The 22,211-nt window shown below is 46.8% G+C and overlaps 1 protein-coding gene across 2 annotated transcripts in view; it reads left to right on the top strand.

The window, feature by feature from the left end:
* Positions 1–21,953, top strand: part of MAX (MYC associated factor X) — a 25,883-nt gene extending 3,930 nt beyond the window's left edge. The window contains exons 1-4 of one of the 2 annotated variants that reach the window (XM_021714308.1): positions 5,242–5,349; positions 19,146–19,269; positions 19,719–19,803; positions 20,478–21,953. In XM_021714308.1, coding sequence (XP_021569983.1) covers positions 19,231–19,269; positions 19,719–19,803; positions 20,478–20,665 — 312 coding nt within the window. In that variant the 5' untranslated portion in view covers positions 5,242–5,349; positions 19,146–19,230 and the 3' untranslated portion in view covers positions 20,666–21,953. Of the gene's footprint in view, positions 1–5,241; positions 5,350–19,145; positions 19,270–19,718; positions 19,804–20,477 lie in introns of those variants that run through there. The other variant, XM_021714307.1, reaches the window with a different exon arrangement.
* The last annotated feature ends 258 nt before the right edge of the window (positions 21,954–22,211 follow it).

Raw genomic sequence — 22,211 nt, 5'->3', positions numbered from 1 at the left:
GATCCTTCCGCCTCAGCCTTCCAAGTAGCGTGAATTACAGGCATGCGCTACCACGCCCGGCTGATTTTTTGATTTATTGTAGAGATGAGGTCTCCCTGCCCAGGCGGGTCTCGAACCCGCGGGCTCAGGCAATCCACTCACCTCAGCCTCCCAAAGGCGCGGGATTACAGGCTGAGCCACCGAGCCCGGCAAAAAATTAAATTTTAAAAAAAGAAAAGATATTCATTCATGTTTTATGATGTCACTACAATATCTAGACCTTATTATGTGAGAAATATAGGATACTGAGTGAGAACAGAGTTAGGAAGTGAGGCTAACAGTAACAGAAAGTGAAACTAATTTGACGAATATTTTTTCTGTTGCTTCAGCAGAAATGAAAAACAGCTTCTCCAGTGATCAGTAAACTTTGTTAAAGGAAGTAAACTCAAATGATATTCTTATTACTAAATCCAATACATTGCAGAATCCCACTCATGTTTTCTTATTTTTTAATTATTTTTTGGAGGGAAAAAGTTGCATTTTAAAGGTAAATTTCTGGGACGGGTATATTATATACAAAGGATTCCTTTATTTCTCTTTGGGAAATTTATTTGGGAACGAGTGAAAGTTATGAGAAATGTAGGATTAGTGTTTTGGCTAGGAAATGCAAGTCCTTTTCCAGTTGTTGTCCTTCATGGCACCTGAACATGTTGCAGTTACAGTGTACCTGTTAGGGGTTGGGAAAAGATTTGTGCAGTTTCACTTCCGGACCTTTCTGGTATGAAATGTTTTTTACTTCTCAGAGCTCTTTGCTTCTTTAGTAATTGCAGTATATTCAGAAGAGGATGAGGTTGCATTCACTCAGGAAACTACAATCTTTTTTCTGAGATCAGCTGCATCGGAGAAGTGCTGCACGATGCATGTACTTTACAGCTTAGAGTATTGACTATGAAAACAGAGGTGCCAGGTTTAGTTCCTAAATATGCCTGTTCAGGAGAGTCAAAGGTGTTCTTTCATTTAAAAGCCTTTTTTCCAAGATATTAGTAATGGTGAAGTAGCTGATCAAGGAATTCAACTTAGTTTTAAAATTTTTCTGACTGAGCCATTCTTTCACATGGTGATGGTATGAGGCCATATTTGGATAATAGTGTTCCCAAGTTCTTTTAGGCACCAAATAATAGGAAAAGTTTTAAAACAAATGTGTACACTAGATAACGTTGGAAATGTCTACCAGGCAATTGGCTAAAAGCAAGAGAGGTGTTGCGAACTTGAGATTAATGTCTTTCTGATAGGGACCTTAGTGAGTTTATCTCAGCCTGGCTGCCCATTCTTTCATGTTGTCATTTTCATGTTGATTGCAATGAGTATTTTTAAGTTGCTTAGAAATTCAGCTTTATTCTATCTGGTTTTTATCTATCAGAAATAAAAAATAGCTCTTTTCTGATGATTGGGGGCATGTATATTCTCAGTATCCTTAGTGTTTAATAAGAGTAGCTTGATAATAATAGTAAGCATCACTGTCTTCTTCTAAAACGGAATCTTTAAATTTCCCAAAGACAGTAAGTACATAGTGGGGAACTCTAATTCCTTATATGCTGAGAATTTGCTGGAATTGAGAAGATTCTCCTTATAGGTGGGGTTGGAGGTCACGTAGCCTGCAAGAAATGGCATTGTTTCTGGAGAACCCCGTGCATCCTTGAATAATAAAGCATTTACTTCCCCATGCTACGTGCCTAGAACTTGGAGGATTCAAGGCTGTTGACTGAGGTCATACCTTGAACGAAGATGCAGTCTCTGCAATAAGTTGGAAGGAAATAATTTTAAGCGATTTCTCTCAATTGAGCAGACCTCCTTAGTTTGGATGACCTCCTGCCAGTTTAGCAACTTCTTGGCTAACAAAATAATGTTTGCCTTCAACGTCTAATAACACTTAAGATACACATGCTTGGTAGTGTCAAAGATGGACAAATTGTAGGTTAATATTTGGCTGCTAGTGTGGAAAGTTTGGTAGAATAAAACTGAGAGGCTGAATAAAGCCCTTGGCAGGGCTGTTAAAGCTGGAAGCGATTTGGTGCCGGAGTTGCTGTTGCACATCTGTGGACCACTGTGAAGCCCCTTGGTGTTTCTGTTCATCTGGGATCCCCTGAAGGAAGGGTTTTCTGGCAGAAACCCGGATGTGCAAAGCCAGTGTGCCCGGAGGATGTGCTGGGGAAGATAATGGGGGCCTGCTGTGCTGCCCAAGGATGTCTCTGCTGTCTCCTAGAATAGTCCTGATTAAGTCCGCAAGGGGCTTTCCGTACCATTCATTCTCGTTATCACACATAGACATCCTTCTCAGCTCAGGGGAAAGAAAGCTGGCTCATCTGAGTTGAGTTTATTTGTTCAAGGCACAACTGTTATGCCCTTTAAAAAAAAAATGCAAAAACCAGTTTTGAGTTTGTGGGAGGATCTTAGGTGCCGTATACTGGCATCTTCACCCAGTCTTCTTTCTCAACTCTGAAATCTTGGCCCTTTCAGAAAGGGTTGCCAGCAAGTGAACACACTTAACAAGGCAGTGATAAGCCTGCTACTGCCCCCGTTGGGGGGGTGGGAGGTAGGCAGTGCTATCGAGCTGGTTAGATTTGGAAATGTTTCTCAGAGACTTCTCGGCCCTGTGTAAAGGTTTTTCGCTTTTTTGTGTGCTTTTTAAAAAAAAACTCGAACGGTATCATTTTCCTGGAATTAGGTATATTTTTAACTTGCTCTTCCAGATAGGCTTGGGGAAGAGAAAAAGGCATCCTTGCCATTGTCTGTGAGAGCTTTAAAATGACGCTGGTAGCAGCTTAGGGATGGACGTAGCAGCAGGGATTGGTCTAAGATTCCACTCTTCTGCTAGTTAAATTGGGCCTGGAATCACTACAGAAATTCCATCCACTGCTTTGAGAACAACAGTCCCCAGCCCAGGCTTTCTACCAGGCAGTGGACTGCTGCCTTTCCTTGTTGAGCCAACTTCTCAAACTTGGCTGACTCCCCAGATGAGAAGCCAAGATTTCTGCTGATGGTCCACAGCCAAGTTCACTTACAATCCTCTAACCGAAATACTTGTCCATTTGAGTCCTTTCAGGGAGCAGTGAATGGGAGGGGGCAGTGCATTGTGTGGATGATTTCGGTGTTAGATTATCCTTGACTCCACCCCTCTGGTGCAGACCCATGTGAAACCAAGCCCGACTTCATTCTAGCTGTTTGAGACTTGCAGGGCTCTCCCAGAAGGAAAACAGACAATTAGAATTTTATTTGTATCAACAAGAGGGATTGTGGGTAACGTTGGTGTCACTGCTTCTGTGCACAGCACTTAAACTGGGAGGAGGGCCAGGAATGGGGGTGATTTAGTAGACAGGAGCACCACAGGCTCAAAACTGAGCGATTCATTTGCATGTAACCCATCTTAGGTAGTATATAGAAACATGGGAGGGGAAGATGCACGCCAGGTGCTGTCCCTTGGCCTTCCAAGCTCCTTAGGGTTAGTATCATCCTGACTTACCTTTGTACAGATGACTAGAACAGGGCTAGGTACTGAAATACGTTTCTTTCTCTCAATTGTTTCACACAGCGGTTAGAAAGCACCTGCAGTTTTCTTACTTTTACTGTTGTATGATACAAAGGTCTGACCTCTAGCCTCAGGTTACCTGGTGTTCCAGGCTTGCCTGCTCCCTCAGCTTCCTCATCATATCCCATCTGTCACTAGTTCAGTAAACATTCGTTTTACAGTGATTTCAGACTTAAGATTAGGACAACATTAGAAGTGCTCTAAGTGTCTGCCCCCAAAAGAGAGTGCTGTGCTAAGCCCCATGGTCGTGATAGGAACCACATGTCCTGTTTAGCAGGACTCTAGTGAGGAGTTGTGCTGAGAGACCAGGAAGTGACCAGTGATGATCTGTGCTCCCAGCCTCCTCTTCTCTGTAGTGACTTAAGACTTTTAGGATCAGATAATACGAGGATTTCAAATCCTTCCATTCCCACAACTCTTGTCTTTATAGTAGATTTCTGTCCATACATCTTGTCTAGTGCAAGAGGTCGTTTGACGCAGCATTATTCTTGTGTTGAGCTGAGTTATTTACTCTTGCTGCATCATTTTTTAGATTCCTGGCCCTCTGGGTAGACTAAAGCTACCTGAACTTCCCATGTGCAGGCTTGCTCTTTAGGTTAGCACAGAGCAGCCTTGTCTATTCAGGGTCAATTCTCAGAATGTGTTTCTTGTAAGTCCCCGAATGTAGGTGTGACCAAGTTCTGACTTAGGTTGAGTGTTGGGTTCGTGTGGTGGGGGTGCTCTTTTTCGAGGATCTGCCGAAGTCCTTGCCATGCCAATGTCGTCTTCTGCCTGGAGCCAGTACTTTGTGCCATTCCTGATTTGTTGTGGGCAGTCTTTATGACTCTCCAGCTGCTTGTTCTTTGTGCTTCCAAGCAGGGTAGGTTAAAGACTTGGGTTCAGATATTTAGATGCTGCCAAGTTAGCTTGACCTGGCCCAGGCGCCTCAGGGAGTTTCTTCTGAGCACGTGGGTGAGGGTCTGCCCTCTAAGAACTGCTTTTCTGGCACAACCTATGTGAGGGGAAGCCCTTGGCAGGATCGCACCTTGGATGTACTTTAAAAACAGAAACTCAGAATGTACTTGGCATCTCCATCAGCTCTGTCATCTCGATCTCACACACATGCATCTGGGTTTTCTGAAGGTTTGTGTTTCTGTTGTATGGTTTGGTGAGAAGGTCTTAAACTAGTGCCTTTCATTGGTCTAGAGACCAGACCAGAGACTCACGGTGATGGTTTCACATGGAAAGGAGCACAGCTCCAGTGACTTAACTCCTCCCCAGACACCCCACCCTGGGAACTCTCTTACAGTACGGTGACCACATCTTAAGGAGGGACTTTCCCTGGTTACCTCCTAACCACAGACTGGTGGCTGTCTGTCACCTAAGTAAGTTGGGGGACCACTAATGTTGCAGGAGAGTCACACTCTATCCCTGTGAATAACTTTTATTTTACTTGTGCATGAGCTGGATGCATCGCGCTACTTTGGATGTTCCTGTCGCAAGCCTTGCCTCACCCCTTTCTCCCCCTTTAGCAGAGCCTAATTCTGGAGACTCCCAACTGCCCACCTCGACACATCCTCCCAATCCACTCGCCAGGGACAGCGCTGACAGCATATACTTCCAGGCTGTACCCCGCCCACCTTGTACCGAGCAGAGGGAGTGACATTCCTAATATGTTCTTTCTCCCATTCTTCTAGGCTGACAAACGGGCTCATCATAATGCACTGGAACGAAAACGTAGGGACCACATCAAGGATAGCTTTCACAGTTTGCGGGACTCGGTCCCATCACTCCAAGGAGAGAAGGTGAGTTGATTGACAAAGCTGAGCAGCTGGCCATGGCTAGCTTGGAGCCTGTCAGAGGCTTAGCAGAATGCTCGCTTACCTGGAAGGAACTGTCGTCAGGGATACTTGGGCGGCATGGTTTTCCTTTTTATTCTTTGGGAGGTCATCACACACCTTACTGGCTCTAGTTTATCCTTGGCAAGATATGTAAGACATAATGGAGCTGTTTTTAAGACAAGATATATAAGACATAATGGAGCTGTTTTCAAAATTAGTGTTATTTGTAATCAATTCAAGAAACTGTTGTAACTATAGACTAGAGTGGAGAAAGTGAACCCGTAGTTTGGAATAAGTAAAGATTTCCAAGGTGGGTGTTACCTAGACCTCCATGAGAATTTCTTTGCTATGGTTCACAGTCAGTACTTATTGTAAATAACACTTCCAGGAATGTCTGAAACAGCCTGGGCACCGTTGATTTTCCAACCTTGGCAACTGTTAATTCAAAGGCATGTAAAGAGCATTTTAAGCTTTGGGACAAAAGACTTGAGTGAAGAGACATGTTCACATGAAGTAGAAGAAAAAAATAACCCCCCTTCCCCTCACACTGGTGGCCTTCAGAAATTAGTGTTTTCCCTGGAGGGACAGGTACCAGCTGTTTCTAAAAAACAAAGTTAGCGACTTTGAGTAAAAACCTTTGGGTTAGAGTCACTTCTTGGAAGATGTTTTGGAGAAAGCATCTGCACAGTTCATCCCATGCTTGACACAGAGTGTACTTGTGTGTTCTCTGTAGCAGCTCAGTGAAAGAGCTGGGAATAAGATCTCTGTTTTGGGTTCCGTGATTAGTGTTTATAAAGAAGCAGCTGTTTGGTGATGAACAGTCTTTGCTCTTAGGTGTGCATTCAGTGGCTCTCCTGATTCAGCTCTGTGGTGGTGGTCCTTGGTTTGGTTATCCAGGATCAGATTTGGAACCACTGTGGTTTCATTTTGTTTCTGTGGTCACTCTGGTAAGTCATATGCCTTATACTTTATCTAAGGTGTGGCTTTCCATGTGGCAGAAGCATTGGGAAGGACTAGCCGTCATGAAAAACACAACAGGCCATGGTATTGCCAAAGCCAGAATTTGCCATGGGTTAGGCCTACTTAGTGTGGATTTGATTTAAGGACCTTCAACCAAGGAATACCTGGAATGACATCCTTCTTGGGGGACACTGCTACATACCACGAAAGTCTTTATGACTGGGGAGAGAGACTCACCCTTTCAGTCAAAGTGCACATGTGCAAAAGCTTATCTCTTGTGCTCATTTGACCTGTGGCAGTTGGTACTCATTCCTGTACCCTGGTATCCATCCAAGAGCTGCCTTCTCCTAAGTCTCATGTCCACCCGGGAGGGGCACTCAGGCAGTGTTTCTCAAGGGGTGGGTTGTGGACCACCCACATCAGAATCATGCTGAACTGTCCTTTCTGGAGACAGGTCTGGGCATCTGGATTTGTGACGAGCATTCTTACGTTTGAGAACACAGGTAGAGGTGAACATAGGATCACGACTACACCTTTACCTTACTCAGCCTGTTTGACATCAGCCTTCTTCCCTAAGTCCTTATGATCATTTGTCCTAGATCCTATTGTCTCCTTTCTTTCTTTAAGGAATTTGAAGGTTTGGATTTGGTAGTCGTACAGATGGTGTAGTTTGTCATTTGTTGTGGGTGGTCCATTCATTTATTCACTCACACCATCCAATGAATTTACAGAGAGTCTACTATTTGCTAGGCACTGTTCTAGCTCCTGGGAATACAGTGGCAAACAAAGTAGCCAAGAACAGAAGCTCTTATTCTGATGAGGAAATGATAGAAGATGAAGTAATTTTAAATATATGTACTATATCAGGTAAGTGCCATGGAGGAAAATTAAACAGGAAAGACAGAATTGCAGTTCTAATAATGGCAGACAGGAAAAGGCTCACTGACAAGGTGACATTTTGGCAAAGCTTTAGAGGAAGTAAAGGAAGAAGTTGTGCATCTGTCTGGTAATGAGTGTTCCAGGCAGAGGAAAGGCAAGTGTGATAGTACTGAAGCAGGAACGTGGGAGCCATCCTGGGCCAGCCCAAGAGGAGAACGAGGTCAGTGTGGCTGGAGCAGGATGAGTGAAGGATGACGGCAGGAGATGTGGGCAGAGGAGTAGCAGGGCTACAAAGGGGAGTGGTCCGTGGAACCAGATTTAGAGAGCCAGTAAACAGAGCCCTAGTGGAAGAATTCACTAGGTGCCATTCTGATTTCAGAAGATGCCTGTCCTGTATTGTAATCCAAATATGTCACACACTGAGAGTGAACCTTCCCTCCTGCATCGAAAGAGTGAGCCTCCAGCACTGGTCACAGGTGCAGGGAGTTTATTAACTCAAGGCTCTCAAATTCACTGCATATTGGCGATTGTTAAAAATGTGATATTTGAGCCGGGCTCGGTGGCTCAGCCTGTAATCACGTGCTTTGGGAGGCTGAGGTGAGTGGATTGCCTGAGCCCGCGAATTCGAGACCGCCTGGGCAACTTGGCGAGACCTCATCTCTACAATAAATAAAAAAATTAGCTGGGCATGGTAGCACGCGCCTGTAGTTCCAGCTACTTGGAAGGCTGAGGCGGAAGGATCGCTTGAGCCCAGCAGGTCGAGGCTGCGGTGGCTGGGAGCGGCCACTGCACTCCAGTCTGGGTGACAGAGTGAGACTCCAACTCAGAAAAAAAAAGTGATATTTGAACCAAAGGAAACAGGCTCATTCTTGATTTGGACTGTGTTAGTTTAGGTTGTAACATCAAATTATTTTACTGTATGAATTTTGAGGAACTTGGATTCAAATCACAGGGAAAGCCTATGCTTTGAGTCTTTTGAGTTCCCGTCTCCTTTGATTTGAACATCTTTATGTACCAGGAGACTTCTCACTTGACATTTAGATTATTTGTCATATGTGTGCTAAACCTTTTGTTTTTTAAAGTGAAACAAATTTTTTTTTTTTTTTGAGTCGGAGTCTGCTGGGCTCAGGTGATCCTTCTGCTTCAGCCTTCGAAGTAGCTGGAACCATAGGCATGCATCACCACGCCCAGCTCTGAGAAACCAATATTAATTAAATTGGATCTTAACCAAGAGTAGGGGTTAAGTAGGTTTTTTGTGTTTAAAAAAAAAAAGGCTTTAAATGTGAGACCCAAACTCTATTTAGCTTGTTTTCTGTATTTCTACTATAAAATAAACATTATAAACAATGGTTATCTTTTGCTTTCGGGGGGAATTAAAACAGTAATAGCTAGCATTTGTATTGCAATGTTACAGCCCCACAGCAGTTCTGTAGGCAGGTCCTCCTGCTACAACTCCTGCCAGCATTCCAATCACAAGAAGGCTCAAGACCACTGTTCCATCTGCAGCAGGACAGGGACTAGAACTCAGACTGCTGGTTGCCAAGTTCCACTTTCTCCATGTCATAGGGGCAAACAATTTGGGATATTTTAAAGAAATCTGGCTTAAATACTCGTATCTTGCTGTTGTTCTGGGAGCTTCCTCTGATTAAAGCCAGCTATTTTGGCAGAATGTCATACTGGGGGTACTGTGAAAACACTCTCCTCCGAGGTGGCAGTGTAGCTAACACTGACAAGCAGGGTAGATAATCACTAAAATTTGTACAGTCTTTTAGAGTTCATAGTTGCTCTGAGCCCGAGAAAATGGACCATTACATTTGGTGGTCCATTTGGGTTTTGCCAAATGTTCCAGAGTCTTTTGTGTCTCTTATAGTTTCTCAATTGGACATGGAGCCCACTGGGAAAAAAGGGATGGAATTAGAACTGTCAGCTGATCAACCAGAGCAATGGAGTGAGGGCAAGAGCAACTCTGGCCCCGTTTTTTAAATAGGGAGATGTTACTTTTCTTTTTTTTTTTTTTTTGAGTTGGAGTCTCATTCTGTCACCCAGACTGGAGTGCAGGGGCCGCTCCCGGCCACCGCAGCCTCGACCTGCTGGGCTCCGGCGATCCTTCCGCCTCAGCCTTCCAAGTAGCGGGAATTACAGGCATGCGCTACCACGCCCGGCTGATTTTTTTGATTTATTGTAGAGATGAGGTCTCGCTGCCCAGGCGGGTCTCGAACCCGCGGGCTCAGGCAATCCATTCACCTCAGCCTCCCAGAGGCGCGGGATTTCAGGCTGAGCCAACGAGCCCGGCTAGATGTTACTTTTCTTGAACATAAATTATTCTTTGTTTTAAGAGTCCTTGGGTAAGTCCTAGGGAGTGTTTCTCAATGGCTTACTGGCACTAAGTTGACAGTGTGTATGTCAGTGGCAAGATCTGATTGACAGCCCATCCATTTATCTTTACATGGGGATAGCATTTTCTGTCTTGACCCCTCATTAGTCCCAGTACCTGTTTATATCCAGTCCCAGTGTCTCCTTTCGGCGGTTGACTTGAGCAAAAGAAGATGGTTTTCACGGTTGCCATTTGTAGTCCTGCAGAGGTTTGTAGTAACTTCTCGTTTAGGTGTCTCCCTACATGGATGTGTATCACACCCTCTGCTCTCAGGCAGCCAGGTTCTACCCTTCTCTCTTTTGGATAGAGCTGTGGTGGAGAGAGATTATACCTTCTAATGCAAGTGACGGAAGACAGAATTTCTCCTAGACATCATGGAGTTCATACTTCCTTGATTGTGACAATGTGAGGGCCCCTGCCTCTGTCAGTTCCCATCACAGGTCTCAGTATGTAGTGGAGGAGGTGGAAAGCCAGAGAAGTGCCTGCTGAGCCCCAGAAAAGCTCCCCAGTGAACGTGGTGTCCTCACCTGTGTACTTGAGACCCTGGGCACACGGCAGAGGTGCAGAAGGCGTGGTAGGGGGTGTCCACCCTTGAGGTTCTTGCTCTCACGGGAAATAGGATTACACCCAGCAGTTAACAATAATAAAATGACATATTGCGTGGCAGATAAGAGGTTTAAAACACTGAGATGACCTCGGTTACTTTTCCATTAAAGTCTGATTTTCCTAACAGGTAGATGTGGAAACCAGAGAGTTCCCTTATAGCAGGGAGTGTGATGATTCTTAAGGCTAAATGATTTCATAGCGAGTGCAAGCGTGTGCGCACACACACACAGTAATACTAAAAATATGTGGTTTTATATATATTTGATAATCTGATGACCGTCTGCCAGTACTACACTACAGTAAGTACCATGAAGGCAGGGAAAGTGTCTCCATGGTTGTTTCTTCCTTCAGTGCCTGGCACACATGGTAGGGAGTGAAGTGAGTACTTATTCCCTGGAAAGGGGAAGCCCCATCTCCCTGGCCAGATCATTCTGGACACTTTGAAGGCAGGCAGTTCCTTTGTTAACACTGTCTACATCATGTCTGTGCTGTTGGAGGGATTGTCTTTTTTTTTTTTTTTGGTTGAGTTGGAGTCTCATTCTGTCATCCAGACTGGAGTGCAGTAGCCGCTTCCGGCCACTGCAGCCTTGACCTGCTGGGCTCTGGCAATCCTTCCACTTCAGCCTTCCAAGTAGCTGGAACTACAGGTGCGCGCTGCCACACCAGGCTAATTTTTTTGATTTACTGTAGAGATGAGGTCTCACCAAGTTGCCCAGGCAGGTCTCAAACCGGTGGGCTCAGGCAATCCACTCACCTCAGCCTCCCAAAGCGCGGGATTACAGGGTGAGCCACCAAGCCTGGCTGGGATTGTCTTTTAAATGAAATGTAAACCACAGCCCTATCCATTTCACCTCATTACTCGTTAAGGTTATTAGCTGGCCAGATGCTACCTTAGGCAATTATCTTCTTAAATTTTCTGCATCTTAAGTTGTTGCCCATAGTTGCCCAAGTTCTAGGCTCAGCAGCTGGAAATGTATTTAATTCCTTAGGAACTATCTGGCTGCTGCTGAAAACCCCCGACGGCTCTTCATTGCCCATCTGGGAGAGGACTGGCATTCCGTATTCTCTAAATCAGGTGCTTTTTCTCCTCCTTTCCTACTTAACCCTCCAGTTAAGTGTGGAGAGCTGTGTACTCCCCCTTCTGTTAGCCTGAGAATTTTGTTGGCAACTTATCTGAGTTCTTCCACAAGGTTCAACTCCAGTCTCTCCGCCTGGGTGAGGTCTGAGTTCCATGTTAAAGAGATCAAGGGTTCCCAGCAGGGTCTGTTCTCCTTTTCCTGTCTGAGTGGCCCTGTCAGGCTCCACCTCCCCACCTCCAAGGCCCTGTCAAATACTGCCTCACCCTTAGAACCCTGTGCTTGCTCCTTTGAACCCCAGTGACCTTTTGTGGGGCATCTCCGATGTCTTCCTTATTTCTGTGATTATCTTATCACCTGACTAAACAGTATGTTCCCTGAGGGCAGAAGCCCTGTTAATCATTTTGGGATTCTCTGCAGTACACAACAGGTGAAGGGTCCTGGGGAGCTGAATGACTCTTACCTGACTCTTACCTGACATCTCTTGCATCTTGAGATCTAGAAGGATCGGAATGGACTAGCCTTTAGCATTTTTCCTTTCTTTGTCTAACAAAATTGTAAAAAGTTTAGAAAAATGTGAAAAAGAAAAAACATGAGTCCCCCCTCTCTCTAATAGAACTATAGTCTTACCTTTATTCTAAGGTCCAATGACAAGTGCTGCCCAATAGAAATTTAATGTGAGTCACAAATACATTTTAACTGTCATTTAAAGACAATTAAGTTTTCTAGTAGAGACAGTAAAAAAGTAGAAAATAACAGATGAAATCTTTAATTTTTTTTTTTAAAGAGTCAGGGTCTCATTCTTGTCGCTCAGGTTGGTGTCCCCCAGCCTGAGCTGGGCTCAATCAGTCCTCCTTCTTGAGCTCCTGAGTAGCTGGGATTATAGGCATTCACCACCATGCCCTAACTTTAATGAAATATTTAATTTAACTTAATATTATAAAATAAGTATGATTTCAACATGCAATTAATATATTAAAATTATTAACAAGATATTTTATACTGCCTTTCTTGCACTAAATCTTAAAAATCTGATGTGTATTTTCTACTTCTGGCACATCTCTATTCATAGTAGTCACATTTCAAGTACTTATTAGCCACAAGTGACTAGTGACAATCATTTTGGATAGTGCAGTCCAAAAACATACTCCTCCTACATACCCCCCCATTTTAATCTGACTGAAATTGGGCACTGTCTTAAAGTGAATATGAGAAGAAACTTGCCTCCTTGTTTTCTCCCCAAAAAGCTGCTATTAATGTTAAACCCATGGATTTATTGATGGAGTCCAAGAAGGAAGGAAGCATGGTATTATCAATCTGTGTGTTCCTTTCTCGTCTCTTCCATTTGCATACTTTCCAAGGGTAAAATGCTGTATGGTTTGCTGCTTTATGTAAATCATACTTTTTCCTACGTCATACAAAATTCATATTTAGACATTAAACATGTTTCTGTTGGTCAATTGGAGTTGCATCCAGTTTTTTTGTTTTGTTTTGAGTTGGAGTCTCACTGTCACCCAGGCTGAAGTGCAGTGGCACGCTCACAGCCACCACAGCCTCGACCTGCTGGGCTCAGGTGATCCTTCTGCTTCAGTCTTCCAAGTAGCTGGAACTACAGGCACACGCCACCACGCCTGGCTAATTTTTTGATTTATTGTAGAGATGCAGTCTCACCAAGTTGCCCAGACTGGTCTTGAACCCATGAGCTCAGGTAATCCTCTCATCTTGGCCTCCCAGAGTGCTGGGATTATAGATGAGAGCCACTGTACCCGGCCCTCTAGTTTTTAATAATATAATGAACATCTTGTTGTATGTGGCCATTTCTATAGATTTCAAGAAGTTAGATTTCTGGGTTGAAAGGTATGGACATCTGATTTTTTGCTGTGTTGCCAAAATACCTTAATTGTTTTATATTCTCTTTCTTTCATTTTTCTTTTTTCAAGCAAATTCTAAAGATTAGTCTCTAGGTAGTGTTTTGAGAGCACCTGTTTCATCATCATTGGATTTTTTTTTTTAAGAGGGTGACTAATTTAGTAAACAAAAGTTAGTCATTACTTTTGTATTCTGCTTATTACATGTGAGATTAAATGCTCTTCCACATGTCTACTTCCTCTTTTGGAAACTACGTGCTCCTGTCCTTCTTGGCCAGTTTGACGGGGAAGTGCCACACTTTCCTTTCAAGCTACCAAGGTCACAAAAAAAAAAAAAAGAATGCAAGGTTTGAAAGATGATTTGTACTGATCTTTGAACAGATGTCTGCCTCGGCCTTAACAAGCCCCTTGTAGGGCTCGGTAGCTCTGCCTTGTAAGCAACTGGGCTAAGTCGAGGGCCTGGAGCAGGAAGCCCCCCAAGCCTCCCAGCCTTCCTTGTTAGTGCTGATGAGGTTCCCTTTTTGAATGAACTAGTTCAGTGTGGTTCATTTATCCCACAAGTTCTTTAATTCTGGCTATCTGAAGATGGCTTGTTCACATGGAAACATGCCAGCCTTGTGCTGGCCCTCCTTTACCTTCATGTGTGTAAAAACTTTTGCAGGGCAACCCCCTCAGGTCTCCTCCCACTGTGGGAGCTTTTCTGTCTTTTCAATAAATCTTGCTTTCAAAGGAAAAAAAAAACAACTTTTGCAGGCTTTGGACAATACATGGATTTATTTTCTCTAAAATAACTTGTGCAAAATTAAAAAATGGCAGTGGGTGAGTCGGCAGTAGCTGTTTTTTGTTTTGTTTTGTTTTGTTTTTTGTCGTTTTTTGAGTTGGAGTCTCACTCTGTCCCAGGCTGGAGTGCAGTGGCATGCTCACGGCCACTGCAGCCTCAGTCTGCTGGGCTCAGGCGAGCCTTCTGCCTCAACCTTTCAAGTAGCTGGAACTACAGGCATGCGCCACCATGCCTGGCTAATGTTTTGATTTATTGTAGAGATGAGATCTCACCAAGTTTCCCAGGTTGGTCTTGAACCTGTGGGCTCTGGCAATCCTTTCACCTCGGCCTCCCAAAATGCTGGCATTATAGGTGTGAGCCACTGTGCCTGGCCAAAAATTCTAGGGGCTAATCTTTTTTATTTTTATTTTTTGAGTTGGATCCTCTCTCCATTGCCCAGGCTGGAGTGCAGTGGCACGCTCAGGACCACCCCAGCCTGCTGGGCTTCAGCGATCCTTCCACCTCAGTCTTCCAAGTAGCCGGAACTACAGGCATGCGCTACCATGCCCAGCTAATTTTGGTTTATTGTATAGACGAGGTCTCACCAAGTTGCCCAGGCTGGTCTCGAACCCTTGAGCTCAGGCAGTCCACTCGCCTTGGCCTCCCAATGTGCTGGGATTATAGGTTGAGCCACCGAGTCTGGCCAGTAGCTATTTTTCATCTCTGCAGATGTGGCATTTGGGTTTTTAGGGAAACAAAGTAACTGTAACATCAGCCCAGTAGTGTCTATTGTGGACAGCACAGCCAAGAGTTTTTCAAGTCAGCATGTGGCCCAGGGGAGCAGTGGTGTTCCAGTTTTAGCTGTCTAGTGCTCCTATTCTTTCTTCCCTCTCCCACCCATTTTCTAAAACAACTTGAATTTTTGTGCAAATCATGGTTACTGTTGAAACTCTTGCCTTACATATGAAAAATTTTGAGAAGCACTGCTTTAAATGAGATGTAATGACCGTGGACTTTGCCCTAAACATCATGTTAACTACCTCAGTTGTCATTTGGGGTCTTAAAAGATTCTAATTAGAATCAAACTCTCGTGGGTTTGGGACCTTTTGTGAAATCTGCCTCCAATGGCCACAGCTGCCTCTGGGGTGACTTGGCTTTCCTCTGTCTCCTCGCTTGCTCTTGGGAAGAGCTGCAGCTGAACAGAAGAGGCAAGGACCTGCTGGGTCCTTGGCCGCACCCTGGCCTTCTCCATTGTCCTATTTACTTTTCTCCTTCTGGTGACATCTCAGCCTGCCTGCCTGGCGGGTCAGTGCTCTCAAGCTAGCTTGCATCTTCAGGCTTTTCCTCTCCACATGTTTCGTCTCTGCTAGAGGCTTGTTTGGTTCTCTGTCATTAAAAGAAAAAGAAAGAGAAGCAATCTTCCTTCAGTGCTGCTCTTATTATATGCTGTTTTCCAGTTTTTACTTTTCAGGCAAATCCCAAAGACTAGTCTTCATCATTGCTTCACTTGCAGCTCACTCCCATTACCTGTGTGGAGACAGTTTACCATTGGGTGTCAACTCTCACCCCTCCAGGGAGCCCACCTCCACTGGGATCTCCACTGATGTCCTTGTCCCAAGCCAGATGACTGTTTCCTAGTCCTTATCCTCCCCAGACTTCCCCTCCATGATAGCACTGTTCCTGTAGTTCTGTTGATCTGTCTTTTCTTTTCATTTTTTTTTTAATTGGAGTCTTACTTCGTCACCCAGGCTGGAGTGCAGTGGCACACCAGCATCGACACACATTACCACACTTGGCTAATTTTTGATTTATTGTAAAGGTGAGGTCTCGCCAAGTTGCTTGGGCTAGTCTCTAACCCACAGGCTCAGGCAATCTACTCTCCTCAGCCTCCCAAAGTGCTGGAATTACAGGCTGAGCCACTGAGCCTGGCCTGTTGATCTTTCTTATTAGTTCTCCAGCCTCCTTTGTGTTTCCAAAATATGAGTGTCTTGGAGGCCTGGGTTAAAATCCTGACTCTGCTTCCTACTAGTACATAACATCAAGTAAGTTACAGCTGTGTGTCTTGGTTTCCTCATTTATGAGATAAGACAAATAATGTATTAGAAGATTATGAGGATAGCTAGCTGCTACCATCATTACTATAGCTGTCATCACTGTTTTCTTGCTGTGTGCAGTCATGACTTTGGATCAGGATCTGGCAGGGCTGCCCTACACCCTTTCGTGTGGCTCCCAGAGGGGAAAGGCCTGCTGAGCCACCTCACATCGACTCACACTGCTGCGCTGGAGGCCTGACAGCCTCTTCAGTCCTTCAACCATAGTCCAGCCTGTCTCAGGGTTGTGTGCAAACAATTCGGGAGAGCTTTTTCTGTTCAGAAAGGCCAAGTCAGAATTCACACCTTTGAATTGTAAAAACAATAGGCAGAAAAATATGTCGCAGGCCCTTATTGAACACCCACTGGCAAAACTCGATCTGTGGACACGTTGGCTTACCAGGTTCTGTCTGATCAGTCACACTCACGTGAAGATTGTCACTTGACTCAGCTGACTCAGGGCGGTCGCAGGAAACAGAAACCAAAGGCCCAGGTCATGCCATAGTCCAGGCCATAAACCCATGTTTCTTGGTCACGTACTGTAACCTCAGAAAGGCAGGAAGGGCCTACCCACACCTTAATGCTGTGGTTGGTCACATGATCTCGCGTGGTGTGGAAAGATGGGAGGAGGGGATTTTAATGAATCCTGCATTTTTAGTTTCAGCCTTTCGCTTTTTTGTCCCTGGACAAAAAATTACATATACATGCAATTGTGGGAGAATTCTAAATTCTAACTTGTTAGATTTTAATTCTCGCTGCGTGCAGTGGGAAAGGCACAAAATAAAATTAATTCTGACCATTCTTTCGGACCGGCTGAGGGGTCAGGGGCCCCCAAGGGACCTGGGGCACTTCTGCTTTCAGCTGACGGTGGAGGAAGGGCTGTGCTTAGCATTCTGGAGGCCTCGTCCCTGGTTTAAACCATCCAGCCTTCTTTGGTCACCTCTTGTTCCCAAGGCACTCTGTTTCTGAGCATCTATGAATTCTGTCTTCATTCTACAACAACCCTGAAGTAGGAACTGCCATCTCTTGCAAGATCTTTTTCTCTCTCTAGCTGATTTTGCTGTGCTTACCACTCACTTTTCACTTTCTGATCCTAATCTAATGGTTTTGTGGATAAATACTCGAAGGGGAAACTGGTAGCACAAAGGCTGCCATGTAGTCTGGTCGTTTTGAAGAGTTACCACTGACTATTTGCAGGTGCCCTTTGACCTCAGAGAGCTTGCTTTTTTTCCCCTTGTCCCAGATGCACATGGGTAGTTAGAGCTAATGTTGCCTTCTGGGAACTTGGTTGAAAAAGTGGTTTCAAAATGGGCAGATTTAAAGAGAGACAGGACCATAGGTGTGCACAGCAGTCACATCAGTGAAGGAGGGCTGGGTGAGTCCTGGAGGCTTTCCAGGCAGATAAGGAATCGCCCTGGAGATGCATCTGTGGTCCCAGAACCCATTGATGACAAGTGCATAGAGCACACCTGTCTCCTGTGTTTCCAGATTTCCCTGCCACTCTCCCACCTCTCATATAGTACTGACTGTTTTTAAGCCTATCCCTAGTATCTAGAGCGGCGGGATATTTTAATTCGTTCCTTCTAATAATTATGTGCCCTTCCCCCCATTCGATCACCTAATTACTAAGCCCTCAGAAGGCCCCTTTGCAGAAGTGGGAGCCAGCATCGGAAGGAGCCATTGCTGGGTACTTGCCTTCCTTCTTCATGAGCTGACTTGCTCAACTCAAGAACGATAGCTGGGCTCTCCCCCATACCCTTGCCTGGGCCATTCCATTCTCCCTGCTCAGAGTGACCTTTTCCCATAAATGCTGCCTTGGACAACCGCAGGGTTCACTGTTTCAGGTAGGAGTTCCACAGCCATGCCTGGTTCACAGTGGGCAAACCCCAACCAGAAGCCACCTTCCCTGTGGCCTTTCTTGTCTGATTTAGTAGGTTGCACTTGGCAGTACTGCCTCTGATGTCTCTGGGTGGACATTCTCCCTCTACTGGGTAGTAAGCAAGCTTCTGGGCAAGGAAGCCATGACTAATACATTTTGTTTCCCCACAGCATTTGCCCAGAACCTTGCACATAACTTGCACCAGATAAAAATGGTTGATTGAATATGAGCGATTTCCTCTTGAGGAAATTGCCTTGAGCATGCTGTGAGAGGAGAGGCTGTGGATTCTCAGCTTGCGAGGTCTTGTGAGCAGACTCGGGCCTTGCATGCCTCTCTACCCAGCCGAGCCCGAGGCCTACAGTGGAGAGCGTGAAGATAGAGTATGAGTCGATTTTGTTTTGCTGTCCCGAGCCTGGCATTTTCCTTGCTTTTCTCCGTGTTGAGTTCTGGTTTAGGACCCACCTGGCTTGTAATACAGAGTTGTCGAGGACTCCTGACCCCAAGAGGGCAGCCCTGCTCCTGCTCGAGGGCCTTTGGTGTGAGCCCCACACCTCAGCTACTAGCCCACCCGCCTGGGGCTTCTCTTAGCTTTGGACCCTTCCTCCAGTGTGACTCCTGGCCATAAATCACTCTGGCCATGTTTGCATCCTGGAGGGAATCTCCCCGACCGGTCTACATCCAGGGCAGTCACCTGACGTCCATTCTGTTGACCTACCAACTTGTTCCTCTGACAGGGCAGTGCCATGGTAGAGGTGTGGCTATTTCCTGAAATGACCCAATCCCATGCCCTTCCTGTGTTGACATTAAGCACCCACAGCTTTCGTTATGGTCTCTTTGGCTCAAGCTGGCTTCCCCGAGATCTTGCTCTTGTCTTTCTGGAACAGCTGCCTGTAGCCAGGCCCTAGTGGGGAGTGAGTGGCCTAGGTTTTCATCTGAGTAATAGAAGAACTTTAGAGCACCTAAAGAACCAAAGGGGACAGGAGGAGCACAGTTCGGGCTGTGAGTTCAAGTCCAGGCCCTGCCATTGTCTAGCTGGTGCCATGAGGGAGCCTTGGGTGCCTGGTGGAGCTCCTCGGAGCCCGGGCTTGGGAGGTCAGTTCTCTGAACCATGTGATGCCTTGTCTGGCATCATTGTGCCTCCTCGACCTCTCCCCACCTCACCTTTCCTGTGTCAGCCACCCACGTGTTGCTGCAGACAGACCAGGTTCTCTCGCCACCTGGAGTCGGTCTTTACTTTGTCCCCTGTGCTTTTTCTCATATTGCAACAGGCATCCCGGGCCCAAATCCTAGACAAAGCCACAGAGTATATCCAGTATATGAGAAGGAAAAACCACACACACCAGCAGGACATTGATGACCTCAAGCGGCAGAACGCTCTTCTGGAGCAGCAAGGTGAGGACCCGAGCTTGTGGGGCGCTGGCCCTGCCGTGCTCCGCCAGGTCAGGGCTTTCGCACTGGGCTGCAGGGTCAGAGCCAGGCGTGGAGCGTACGTCAGAAGCAGCCTCGGCCCTGCTTCTGGGGCTGCGCAGCCGAGTGTCAGCTGCCAGTGAGGAGGCGGCAGAGGCTAGGGAGCTGGCCCTGTGCAGTCGTGTGTCTTTTCTGCTTGACGCTCCCCTTCTTGGGGCGCAGGTGCTCTGCCTGCAGCAGGGCACACACCTGGCATCAGGTGTCCGGAGAGAGCTTGAAGGTCCTCGGTGTGGACTGTGCGGTGCAAGTACTGGAGACTCCAGGAGTTCAGGGACAGGGAGTCCCCCCACTGTCAGTGTAGTCCAACAGGGCAGCCAGCGGGCCAGGCCCCTGCTGTCCTCGATGCTCACACCCACCTTTTCCTACAACCACAGGGGAGAGCCAGAGCTGATCAAGTTCTTTGTTCCTGGGGAATTCACTTCTCTTCCTCCCTCATGGAAGATGCAAGTAAAAGGAAATGCAAGTAACCACCTGGGTTAGCAAACGCAAATGAAATCAAAGCAGACGGGCTGACCTTCCAGGCTCACATAGAGCTGAACTGAGGGATGGGCAGTGGGTGGCACCAGTGGGGTGGTCACCGGGCGAGCAGCCTGCCCGTAGGGTTGATGTCAGAAGCCCAGGTATCTCGTGCGTGTCGGTGACTTGCTTCGAGTGTCCAGCTTGTCATCCCAAGTGGATCTTGTACATGAGAGCTGAGCCCAAACTGGTCTTTGGCTGACACGTCTTAATCGTCCTTTCCTGCTGTGGTGTGGCCTCCACACCTTGTGGAGCCTGGTGTTGCTGGGCTGTCTCCTCTCTCACTGCACTGCTGAATCCCACAGGGAGCACTTGCTCCGGTCTCTACCCTGGGCTTTCAAGGCAGGATGGTGACGTCGCAACCTTCTCTTCAGGGTTGGGTGGGGTTGCAGAATGACTGGCCTGGTCTGCTGGGCCCCGGGTCCAGCTGGGAGAAGAGGGAGGGACATGAAGCCTGTGGGTGGAACACCCACCAGGAGGGAGTTACTTCCGAGCCACCCTGAGCCTCGGGGGCCTGCACGCAAGCCCTTCGGAAGGACGGGCTGGACCCCAAGTCTGAGACGTGGCTGCCCCCCTCGTCTCAGAGGCGGTAACATGCTCCCTCGGTTGCCTTTTAGTCCGTGCACTGGAGAAGGCGAGGTCAAGTGCCCAACTGCAGACCAACTACCCCTCCTCAGACAACAGCCTCTACACCAACGCCAAGGGCAGCACCATCTCTGCCTTCGATGGGGGCTCGGATTCCAGCTCGGAGTCGGAGCCGGAAGAGCCCCAGAACCGGAAGAAGCTTCGGATGGAGGCCAGCTAAGCGCCCAGGGCCGGCCAGCAATAAGAACTGTCTCCACGTCCATCCCCTCAGTTCATCCGTAGACCCCTCACAGCCATTTAAGAGACTCTTTTTGTCCTCTTTCTCCTTTTTTTTAATTTTTATTTTTACGTAGACGCTCTTGGACAGCAGCTCTCGTCCTCCTTCCCCACATCCACTATTTTTTTAAATGTAGTCCCTTCAGGGATTCCCTGTCCCCACCAGGAATTTTTAAACCAAAACACCCCAACTTGGCAGCTTTTTCTGTGGAGGACAGACGGCCGGCCGGACCTCTGAGCACATGGCGTCCTGCCCTGCCACCAGCGCCTCCAGCCCAGCTGGGCACGTGCCTGGAGGATGCCTGCCCCACCTGGGCCACCCTGACCACCCTCACCTCTGTTTGATAGACTCTGAATCTGGGAACTGCTCCCCTGGAGACGATGGCTGGTTTGGGGGTAATCAGAATGGCCCCTCCTCCTTTTTAAGGGTTTTTCTTCTTTTTCTAAAAAGCTATTTATCGCTCCTATTGAAAGACCAGATCCTTAACGTGTGTGGTGTGAAGGAAAGTAGGGGCAGGTGTGCAGCGCGGTCTCGAGCCCATCCACTTCTGCCCCTCTCGGGCGGCCACCTGGCCGGCTGTGCCCGCCTAGCAGAGAGCATGAGCAGGAAAGGCAACGCGGGTGAGGTACAGCTGCCCCTGAGTGCTCAGGTGGGGTGGGACCGGGAAGTGTGTTGGGTGGGCGGAGGTTTTGTATGGAGGGCCAGTGATGATGTTTTGATATTTATTTCCTGCTACTGAAATTTGAATCTGAGTGAAGTGTCCCTATTTCTGATGACGTCGGTATTGCAAAGCGACAGATTCCTAAAGTGATGATCAGCTCTTCCTTTCTCTCCGAGTGTCTTTCTAAGAAATAGAGCCAACTGATTTTGTATGTAAATACCAAGAGCGATTTACCTGGTACTAAAACCGCACCCCAGTGCGGCCCCTTCCTGTCCTCGCCCTCCTCCCTCCTGTCCTGGAACCCGTCTCCATCTGTGATCCAGCCCTGGTTCTGGCTGCGGTCAAGATCCCAGTGGAGGGTTTTGTGTGTTTAGGCCTCATTTCTTTGTCTTTTTCCTACTCTGTTCCTGGCATTTGCTGATTTCTAGTGTATACTCTGTAGTCTCAGTCTGTGTTTGATTCCATTCCATGGAAATAAAAAGTATGTTGTACATACTGCCGAAGAATTGTCTTGCAAGTTAAGGCTTCCCCTTTACTATAAGACTATAAATAAATACTTATTTTATCCTTCTTGGTGGTGGTGGTGTCTTCTTGTCCTTGCTGAGGCCAAGACGGATGAGGGAAGCAGCAGGGCCTGCCTGGATGCCAGAGAAGAGCGGAGGGGCAGCCATGTGCAGAGCCGTCGTTGTTCTGAGGGCTCGGCTCACCCGAGGGTGTGGATAGAAGGGTGGTGGTGACTTCGTTCCTTGGACGGAGGCTTTTAAGGTTTCAGCAGAGATGGAGGGTTGTCTGCCGTAACATTTCCAGATCCTCTGCCGCAACATTTCC

This window comes from Carlito syrichta, unplaced genomic scaffold (genome assembly GCF_000164805.1).
Source record: "Carlito syrichta isolate Samal-C Ts95f unplaced genomic scaffold, Tarsius_syrichta-2.0.1 Scaffold305593, whole genome shotgun sequence".
In the NCBI taxonomy this organism is placed as follows: Eukaryota; Metazoa; Chordata; class Mammalia; order Primates; family Tarsiidae; genus Carlito; species Carlito syrichta.
The sequence above is the reverse complement of the archived record's forward strand: the minus strand, read 5'-3'. Positions and strand labels throughout refer to the sequence as shown.